At 39.3% G+C, this 10949-nt stretch overlaps 1 protein-coding gene across 1 annotated transcript; it reads right to left on the bottom strand.

Annotated features, from left to right (window-relative positions):
• Positions 1-2513: 2513 nt before the first annotated feature.
• Positions 2514-4912, bottom strand: gja9a (gap junction protein alpha 9a). The gene has a single exon (XM_048154187.1). The coding sequence runs from the start codon at positions 4829-4831 to the stop codon at positions 3335-3337; it is 1497 nt and encodes a 498-aa protein (XP_048010144.1). The 5' UTR covers positions 4832-4912; the 3' UTR covers positions 2514-3334.
• Between the last annotated feature and the right edge of the window lie 6037 nt (positions 4913-10949).

Below are 10949 nucleotides of genomic sequence, written 5' to 3'. Positions count from 1 at the left end.
CCATAATTAATAAAAAATAGTATTAATATTTGGATTTGGTGGTTGTGAAGAGAGCTCATTTAAAGGTGCCCTAGAATTAAATATTGAATTTATATTGGCATAGTTGAATAACAAGAGTTCAGTACATGAAAAAGACATACACTCAAACTCCAGTGTTTCCTCCTTCTTATATAAATCTCATTTGTTTAAAAGACCTCAGAAGAACAGGCGAATCTCAACATAACACCGACTGTTACGTAACAGTCGGGGTGTACGCCCCAAATATTTGCATATGCCAGCCCATGATCAAGCCATTAGACAAGGGCAGAACGTCTCAGCACAGCTGAATCATCAGACTAGGTAAGCAAGCAAGAACAATAGCGAAAAATGGCAGATGGAGCAATAATAACTGACATGATCCATGATATCATATTTTTAGTGATATTTGTGAATTGTCTTTCTAAATGTTTCGTTAGCATGTTGCTAATGTACTGTTAAATGTGGTTAAAGTTACCATAGTTTATTACTGTATTCACGGAGACAAGAGAGCTGTCGCTATTTTCATTTTTAATCACTTGCAGTCTGTATAATGCATAAACACAACTTCATTCTTTATAAATCTCTCCAACAGTGTGTAATGTTAGCTTTAGCCACGCAGCATAGCCTCAAACTCATTCAGAATCAAATGTAATACATCCAAATAAATACTATACTTACATGATCCAATGTATGCAAGCAGCATGCATGACGAACATCTTGTAAAGATCCATGTTGAGGGTTATATTAGCTGTGTAAACTGTGTTTATGCTGTTCAAGGCAAGCGCGAGCTCCGGGGGAGGGGGAGCACGAGAATTAAAGGGGCCGCAACCTATATATCGGTGCATAGTTAATTATGCCCCAAAATAGGCGGTTAAAAAAATTAATTAAAAAAAATCTATGGGGTATTTTGAGCTGAAACTCCACAGACACATTCAGGGGACACCTTAGACTTATATTACATCTTTTAAAAAGAAGTTCTAGGGCACCTTTAAAGCCTGTGGGAAGAAGCTGTTGCATATTTTCTTACCGTTAAGGTTCTAAACCAGCTTCATCTTGCTGATAAAATCATGTGTGCATGATTAAACAAAGCACAGTAGGCATGATCTTGACCGCATTACATGTCACATTACAAATCATTTTGCCAAATGATTTCAGTTATTTCAAATGTCCTTACAGCCTACAAAAGAAAAGAAAAAAATGACACTGAACAAGCAAATAAATATAGTAAACAATAGGATAAAAACAACAAATTCTTTCCATGTTTTTTGCCACAAAATTACGTTTTACTATGTATGGAAAGCACATAGCCTAGTCTTTCTCCTGTTCTCTCTCCTACTCATGCACACACATACAGTACGGACACACACTCGCACAAAAAAGTGTGGTCATTACTGCTCTGACAATTTTATTAAATCTTATCATTTCTCACTAGGGAGGTAATAAAGGCGCTGTTCTTGAACCAGATAAACTAGTTTTATTATTAGACGCTGCTGCCAAACAGTGTTGAGAGACACACAGACTCAGGTAATTTACACGCTTAACCTCTCTCTTTCTCTCTCTCTCTAATAACTGCATTAGTCTACTAGCAATGGCTCAAGCTTCCATTACTAGCTCTAAAAATATGAGATCCGTAAGAAAGTAGTCCTACACATGAGCGGTTTAAGGAAAAAACCTGACAATGTCTTGAAATACAACATCTGAACGATGTCTTGAGATGTGATAACCATAGTATAAGCTAAATAATTGACTCTGGTCCATTGAATTATTAGAAAATAATGCACACAAGGTGTTCTCCACTTCGTGTTGTGGTCATATTACCACCTTGGGTGTGCATCTGCCACTGTCTTTCTAATAATTCAACGGTCCGTCATCAAGTATTCCTTACTTATCCCGCTTTTTTAATCTTTTGAGATTTAAAGGATTAGTTCACTTTCAAATGAAAATTAGCCCAAGCTTTACTCACCCTCAAGCCATCCTAGGTGTATATGACTTACTTGTTCCTGATGAACATAATAGAAGAAATATTAATAAATATCCTGACACATCCGGGCTTTATAATGGCAGTGAATAGGGTTCACGAGTATGAGCTGAAGAAAAAGCTTCCATCCTCATCCATCCAGCAGAAAGTAGAAAGCTTATGCTACATCATGCGCCTTCCCTATTCAACTTACGGAAAAAGTGTAACTTACATGACACCAGTTTACACTTTCTTCGTAATGTGTATACGGAAGGCGGTCTTGTGGAAGCTCGATATTTGACTTCATAACTTGTTTAAATATGGATATTTTTTTACACAAACGCATCGCTTCGCTTCAGAAGGCCTTTATTAACCCTCCGGAGCCGCGTAGAGCACATATGATGGATGGATGAGGATGGAAGCACTTTCTTCAGCTCATACTAGTGAACCCTATTCACATGTCATTATAAAGCTCGGATGCGTCAGGATATTTATTAATATTTCTTCAATTATGTTCATCAGGAACAAGAAAGTCATATACACCTAGGATGGCTTGAAGGTGAGTAAAGCTTGGTCTAATTTTCATTTAAAATGCTCTTTGTCCATATGTTTGGAAAAGACAACCTTTACAAAGAAAGATTCAACATTGGCTTAATTGCATTGTAAATCAGACCACTTTATTTAGCTGTATTATGACATGCAGATATAACAGGTTTTTTTTACAATATCATATTTTTGAAGATTTTAACAACTGTTCTAATTAAGCACTATGGCCTAGTTTCACAGACAGGGCTTAGATTAAGCCAGGATTAAGCCTCATAGTTCAATTAGGATATTTAAGTAGCATTTATAAACATACTGATAGCAAAAAAAACATTACTGGTGTGCATCTTGAGACAAAACAATGGCACTGACAAGATATGTCGGTGCAAGTTGCTTTCAGTTAAAACAGCTTAAGCCTTAAGCCTAAGGACTAGCTTAAGCCTTGTCTGTGAAACCACGTGTTTTAAAATTGTGATTTTTTTTTTTTTTTTTACCATTACACCATTTTTACTTCTGATGCAGGAAGCACTCAAAAAGAGAAATTTCCAGAAGGCATACATAATTAAACATGCAATCCATTGTTCTGTATTGTAGTCATACTACTATTGTTAATTAAGTATACTGTGTGTACTGCTGAATTGATATGTATATAAAAGTAGAATTTAAACAATCCATTAAAGAGGGCCACCACTTTATAAAGTTAAATATAAAACTTTAGTCTAAGATTGCTTCCATGCTAACATCAAAGTTTTAGATGTTAATTTTACAGTCCATCAATTTATAACTGCAAAAATGGCTACCCTCTATGAGTTTTTCTCATATCTGTAAATCTGTGGGAGCAGCTCGTCTGCTACTGGAACTGCTGGCCAATGAGGCGCGATGGCTTGGTGATACTTGTGGACTATGCCGTGACTCAGAGCTGGATTCTTCTATTGAATCAGGAGAGGTGGGCCTGCTCCGCTTGGATTCAGACCTGGACAAAGTACGTGCCCGCACAGTGGAGTAGGGACAGCGGGCTTTAGCGCCTTCCAGTGAATCAGAGTCGGAGCCATTACCTTCTACAACCGTTGAGCAGTTCCAGGGTGCGCTGACCTTCCATGGCTTCTTTCCCACGCTGGATGATGAGTGAGAAGATTCTCTGGGGTGGCTTGATGAGTCTGAAGTCTTGGACTCCTGCCCTTTCTTGTGCGTAGGTGGAGGCTGGACAGAATCTTCCCCCTCATCTTGCTTTGGTGGCGTGACGGAGTTGCAAGGTGGTGAGCGCGTGTCACTGCTGGTGTTGTTGGAATTGCTGTTGTGCTCTGTGGGACTGTGCTGCGAATACTTTGGTGCATCAGAACCGTTTTTAGCTGGCAAATCACCCTGAACGGGTAAGAAAGCAGAGGATGGGTTAATCAAAGGAGGGTAGCCGGTTTCATCAGGTGGTCTCTCAAGAAGAAGGTTGTATCCGCTGGGTGCAGAAGCAATGGTGGCCTTGCGGCCAGTCGAGGTACCGATGCACGTCTGATGGACCACAGAATCTTTCTTCAGCTTGTTGGGATAGTAGCTGTCATCGAGATCGTCCTTCAGGTGTGGGTAGTAGTTCAAAATGACTTTTTTAAGCTTCTTGTAGGCCAGGTGCATGATCTCCAGGATGTTGAGAAACAATGAGATGGCAGCTATGCATTGCATGAACACCATGAAGACACTTTTCTCAGTGGGTCGAGATACAAAGCAATCCACTGCGTTCGGGCAGGGCTCCCGCTCACATTTGTACAGCGGATTTAGTTGAAACCCATACAGAATATATTGTCCGGTCATGAAGCCCACCTCTACGGCAGAGCGGGTGACTATGTGAGCCACGTAGGTGCGCAGAAGGGATCCTCTCAACGGAGCTTTGTTCAGCTTCCCCTGGTCGATCTGCCGAAGCTCACGCTCTATTTTGCGTCGTACCTCTGCCATCTCCACGTCCACAGCCTCAAGTTCACGTCTCAGTGTTAACTTTTTGCGCTGTCGCTCTTTCTCGAGGGCACGGAGGCGGTAGAGGGCATGGCCCATGTAGACCAGCGAAGGTGAAGACACAAAAATGACCTGCAGCACCCAATAGCGGATAAGGGAAATGGGGAATGCTTTGTCGTAGCACACGTTGCGGCAACCAGGCTGCTCGGTGTTGCAGATAAAGTCAGCCTGTTCATCATTCCACACATCCTCTGCCGCCACCCCAAGCACCAGCATGCGGAAGATGAAGAGGATGGTCAGCCAGATCTTCCCCACCATGGTGGAGTGGATATGCACCTCTTCCAATATCCCGCCAAGGAAGTTCCAGTCTCCCATTTTCACTTGGGCATTTTTGTCTCTGTTAAAAGAGGAAATAAGCAAGAATCATGAAAACGGACCGTGGGTCGCATTTGAATATTAAAATGCATTGAAATAAAACAAACTTACTACTAAACTATTATTTGATTATAGAGCGTATCACTTTCATTATTACTGTCAGTCACTTTATTTTAAATAAACATTCTCCCAGAGCTAAGCTTTCCCAAACTAAGAATATCTTAGAATAACCCAGTATATTTGTATAAATGTATAAATAGGTTGAAAACTAGGAAGGAATAACTTAACAAAGAGACAAAAAATTTTATGGTAAACTAAAACAACTGATGCAAGATCACAAAGTCTCCACTGCAAGCATCGAAGCATCTCCGGTATTAGGTATAATTCAGACATAAACGTTGAATACCCCCCCAACAAAAGGCAGATTAATGGCAGATCAATGTGGGATTTTCAGTGACAGATTCTTGTTTGAATGCAAACAAAATATAATAATAATAATGATAATACACTGTAAAAAGTAATACGCTCTATCTACTCAATAAAATTGTGGCAACAGATTACGAGCAATATTATTAATTAAATTCAACATATAAGAATTGAGTTAGAATTAATCAAATGAATTGCTTAAAAGTCAACCATTTAAAAAGTGTAAAATTAGCAAACACCATTACAAAAACCACAAACTTACATAAAAAGCAATGTATTAAACTACCCAACTAAATGAAACACTGATCACTATAATGGTGACCAAACATTTTCAATAAAATAAACATCAACAACTAAACCTCTGTTAATTATTATGTTTCTCTTTCCTTTAGTGATTCTGCTTGTTATCATCAAGTGTCTTCAATTTTGGTAATAAAAAATAAAGAGTTCTTAATTCATCTCTGATGTCTGTTATTCAGATATTTTTGAATAGATTTTATTTAAATTTTACTCCTTTTAAATGGTTGACATTTAAGGAATCAATTTGAGTAATTCTAACTCAATTCTATTTGTTGATAATTTAATTAATAATATCGCTTGTAATCTGTTGCCACAATTTTATGGATTAGATAGAGCGTATTACTTTTTACAGTGTACATTTACCTTTTTTTTATACCTGAATTTAATGTAAACAAATACATTTAGTCCCAAACAACATGTGTGTGTGTATATATATATATATATATATATATACTCACACACACACAAGTATATTAGGTATAACTTAGGTACCTATATTAATTACAGCAAGTTTAACTAACCTCTCTAATGCTACTAGTGCATGCAGTCAATCAATCAATCAGTACATTGCTGTGTTTACAGTTGTTAAGCATATTTTTGTTGAAAGTAAACGTAGATAAATAAACTGAAGTACCAACGTACCTTAAACAAATTAGGAGAAAATGAAGTAAATCTTCATTGTAAAATGACTCAAAAGCTACTCCAAGGCCTACACCTTAATTAAAAGCTAGGCTTATTCCATCCTGCTTATTGTTAAAGGTCTCGACTAAACACAAAACAAGCAGGTCTTCTTGGTGCCAACTTATAGGCATGCAGGAGAAATCAATGCGTTAGCTGATGTCATTACCTTACAACAGTATGGACAGAATGCTGGTGCTTTAAATCCCCGCGGGTCATACAGGCGCGATGAGGCCACCAAAATATTTAAAAATCGTTGGTGCCCTGTGCATCTGATGCAGCACATCACCTGAACTTTTGTGACCCCCTCTTTCCTTTCTGTTGGCACCGAAAGAAGGTTTCCAAATGTAGGGTTCTGTTGGCAAGCGCACTGCTTCTGTATGTCAGTGCGTCAATAACCAATACTCAAGGGAACACTGAATTGATTGTGTATGCCATGCATAAATAGAACATTATGGAATGATAAAGCCCCCTTCTGTATGAAATTAAGGCTCTGCTACACTTGGTGCTCACTTCATGATCCTGTGCACTCGCTCTTAAACACAGTAGTTGGTCTTGCATGTTTGATTTCTAGTTAACACCCATTACAGAACAACATTTCTGCTGAATTGCAAAAATAACTGCGCTCAACACTATTGGTGGATTTCCACATTTTGTAAAGAGAAATGAAGGCCTGTTGGTTCTTTTAACGACATAAAACCAAAAACAATGACCGACATTATGAGAAATGTAGAATAAAACAGCAAAAAGCTGAGATGTTTATTGTTATCATGATAGAGATCGCAGCTTATCACAATGCTTCTAATGGCATTTGGCCACATGTTGGTACTACTTTTAGTAGCCAATACTTTGGGAAGTAATCAATCGGTCATGTCCGATTTCATACTCTGCTGGGTCCAGCCCAATGTAATTAAGTTGTCTCTGCTAGTTGTGGAGATATTTTATTCCATTTAAAAGAAATCAATTGTGCAACCCCATTACACTCACTAACTATGCTGTTGTCCACGGCTTGCGACATCTACTTAGGGGCATATCAGGCAAGCCCTGTTTAACATAGTGAGTCTCTTCATTACACAATTTGATTCAGACTAGCATGCTCTTAATGAATAACTGAATTAAGCAGTTGAGTATCCTGTAGCTAAAGTGAAGCACATCAGGTTAGCTTGAATGCATTTTATGCTCCATGAGTAAAAAAATCTTTCCAATTTAACCATTTTATGACCATCCTATATGATCATATTAAACATTTTATGCATTTAATCATATAACAAAACATATTACAAGCATTATTTCAGAGTTTTTGGAAGACAATTGTTTCAGACAATTTTCTAATGGATAACTTTGAGCTTAATTCAATATTTATGTTCTTTACATAAACCATTATACTTTACAGAGATGGTGTGACAACTACTATTCGTCAATACATCCATCATAGATATGCACATACTGTACACACTACTTACAGACCCCAAACCTTTCTACATACACAATATTGTAGTGTAACATCTTAGTCCAACGATGAAGATTCAAATTGAAGCGTGTTTATTAAAACAAAGTAAGCTCAGGCAATACACAAAGATATGAAATGGCATACTACACACTTACAGTGCTACACACGAAAGAACTGAAAGCAAGGAGGAACTTAAATACACAGTGATAATCAACTAAATACAGACAAGTGTGCTCGTTAAATCAATGTCCATGACAACTGATTAGTGGTAGGAAACAGGTAACTGAAGAGAAACAAATTAAAAGTCCATAAAAAGAAACCAATACCAACTAAATGTGACAGAACTCCCCCCCTCTGGAAGGCTGCTCCTTATGCCACAAAAGAGAGTAAACGGTTCTTTTAGGAGGGAGAGTCCTAGTAGGTAGGAGGAGAGTACCAGGGTGGATCAGATGGAGGGAGGAGCCAGGGAGGAGATGAATGTAGGTGCAGGCAGATAAGGGTCCCAATTACAAGTGGATCAGGTGATGGGAGGAACCAGGAAGGAGGTGATGGCAGGATGAAGCAGAAGTAAGTCCAGAGCACATGTGGTATGTAGGCCCACTGCGGAAACGATGGTGAGAGGAGCCACTGAGGAAGACTGAGGCAACTCGAGAGGCTACTTACTGCAAAGCCATGGGTGGAGTATAACCTCCAGCTCCCCCTCTCGACCTACTGTGGGCATGATGGGTGGAGCTGCATCCCTGAACCACACCCTAATCCTACCCATAACCCTATCTCTCCACCCATTAAACAGGTTAAGATCATTTGGCTCTGCAGCGAGTACCACTTGGGCGACTCTGGTGCATCCGAGGATCAAGGCAGAGCCCAACAGAGTCGAAGGGGTGGAGAAACGAAGCACAATGAAAGGCCTGGAAGTCTGCGGTGCAGGCAGAGTGATGTCTGGCCAAGGTGGAGCCAGAGGGATGAGGGAGCCTGGTGGAGCAGTGAGGACGATGGTCCCAGGTGGAGCCGACTGGTCAATGGGCCAAGGTGGAGTTACAGGAATGGCTACCTGATACAAAGCCAGGGGATTCACACTCCAAGGCAGAGCTGGTGCTCAGCAGAACCGAGGCGGAGCCGGCTTACAGTCTAGTTCCAACAGTGGAACCGAGGGACTGAAGGGCACCAGTGAAGGCGGGGCCAAAAGAAGCAACTGATCTGGGCAGGATATACCAGTGGTGATACAATCTTTAAGCTGGGCAGGTGGCGATGAAGGCTCTGGGCTTGGCAGAATCAGTGGAGGAAGGTTGTCATCATTCCCTCAAACTCCTCTCTTTTTCCCATCCAGCTCATATGTAGAAGTCGGTACACACGCCTGGTCGGACTGAGCGGCGACATTTGGCTCCGAAATGGACGTGGCTTCAAGCTTTGACTCCATGATGGGATTGGCATTGGCTCAAGGATTGTGGCGGGCGTCAGCACTGTCTCCAGTTCTGCAGAGGTCTAAGGCTCCTTTCCTGCTTGCTCAGGCTCACAACGCATCCATCAGCTGTAGGTATGTGCACAGCAGACAACAAGAACCACCTCTCTCCAGGTTCCTTTTCCCACGTTTGGAAAGGGGGCTATACTAGTTCGCCCTCAACCAATAAAGAGACTTTATTGTCTTGTCATCAAAGTTGAATCTTGCAGCCAGTTGATTAAAGCAGGCAGAGTACTACAAGATAGAGAGATTCTTATTGGCTAAGTCAATGAGTTTTGCTGCAAAATCCATTTTCTTCTTTTCAGGTCCAGTATTCTGTAACGTCGTAGGGTGCGTTTACATGACAACGATGTAATAAAAACAGAAATGTTTTTTCTTTGTACAGATGACAATGTTATCAAAACTATCCCCGTTCACACGGATCCACGCAAATGGCTAAAAACAATGTATTATGCATGCCAGACAAGTAGTTGGCGATGTCACTTTGTGAAGAAAGACTACATGTCAAAACATACGCATAAAACGTTTTCCGTTTTAGTTGAAAACGGTGTCGTTTAAACAACCCCCTTAGTCCGATGATGATGATGATGATGATGAAGATTCAAATTGAAGCATGTTAAAACAAAGTAAACTCAGGCAATACACAAAGATATGAAACAACATACTACACACAATCAATACTGGACTGAATGCAAGGAGGAACTTAAATACACAGTGATAATGAACTAAAAACAGGTAACTGACGAGAAACAAACTAAAGTCCATATAAATGAAACTTATACTAACTAAACGTGACAGCAAGATGTCTCTTATGCAAAATTAATAAAAACAGTAATATTTTGGAATTGCTACAATTTATAATAAATAAATAACTGCTTTCTATGGTACTATTTATTAAACAATGTAATTTATTCCTGCTGAATTTTCAGCATCATTATTCCAGTCTTCAGTGTCACATGATCCTTCAGAAATCATTCTAAAATGCTGGTTTGGTACTCAGGAAATGTTTGTTATTATTATCCATGTTAAAAACAGTTGTGCTGCTTAATATTTTTGAGGAAACCTTGATACTTTTTCAGCATCATTTGATGAATAAAAAGTTCAAAAGAACATTTATTTGAAAAATCTGTCACTTTTTATTCATTTAATGCATCCCGATTTAATGCAAGTATTCATTTCTTTCAAAGAAAAAATCTTAATGACACAACACTTTTGAAAGGCAGCGCAGATTATGTATATGTATTTCTTCATCTAAAAATAAATTAGAACAAACTATCTATTTGTGTAAGGCAGGGGAATGTCCCTGGTGGTGCCCAATCGGCATTTCTGTTAGTCAGGGCAAATAACTGAACTTTGGATGAACATTTAGTTGAAGGCACAGCCCCAGACATCACTCAATTATTTTCTAAATATGGCCCAGAATTACATTAACACATATTATTCCAGGAGTGAGGTTGTTGCAAATTGATTTGATATACAACCCAAATTATGGTTTGTACTGGAAAGTTCTGCAAGTGATAAATATACCTAATTGATGGGATTGGTCAGCAGAGTGGAAAATCAGCCTCAAAGCACCCTCTTCACATCCTCAAATGCCCTTTAAGGACTTACGGGTCACATCAGGTATAAGATACTTCTGTAAATTTCAGAAACAGTTTATTATGGCACAAGTGTGAGGACTAGAATAAGTATATAATAAGATCACTTAATGAAAGCATGCTTGAACGATCAGTAAACTATTTTGTGCCATGTGGCTGGAGTTTTTATGCTATATTAAGAAGACATTAAATAGGGTTCTGCAGCAG

Source organism: Megalobrama amblycephala, linkage group LG13, assembly GCF_018812025.1.
Source record: "Megalobrama amblycephala isolate DHTTF-2021 linkage group LG13, ASM1881202v1, whole genome shotgun sequence".
In the NCBI taxonomy this organism is placed as follows: Eukaryota; Metazoa; Chordata; class Actinopteri; order Cypriniformes; family Xenocyprididae; genus Megalobrama; species Megalobrama amblycephala.
This window is presented reverse-complemented; position numbering and strand designations above follow the sequence as displayed.

Bases quoted from the DNA above. Each gene is read 5' to 3' on its own strand.
- gja9a (XM_048154187.1), bottom strand. From the start codon at position 4,831: ATGGGAGACTGGAACTTCCTTGGCGGGATATTGGAAGAGGTGCATATC.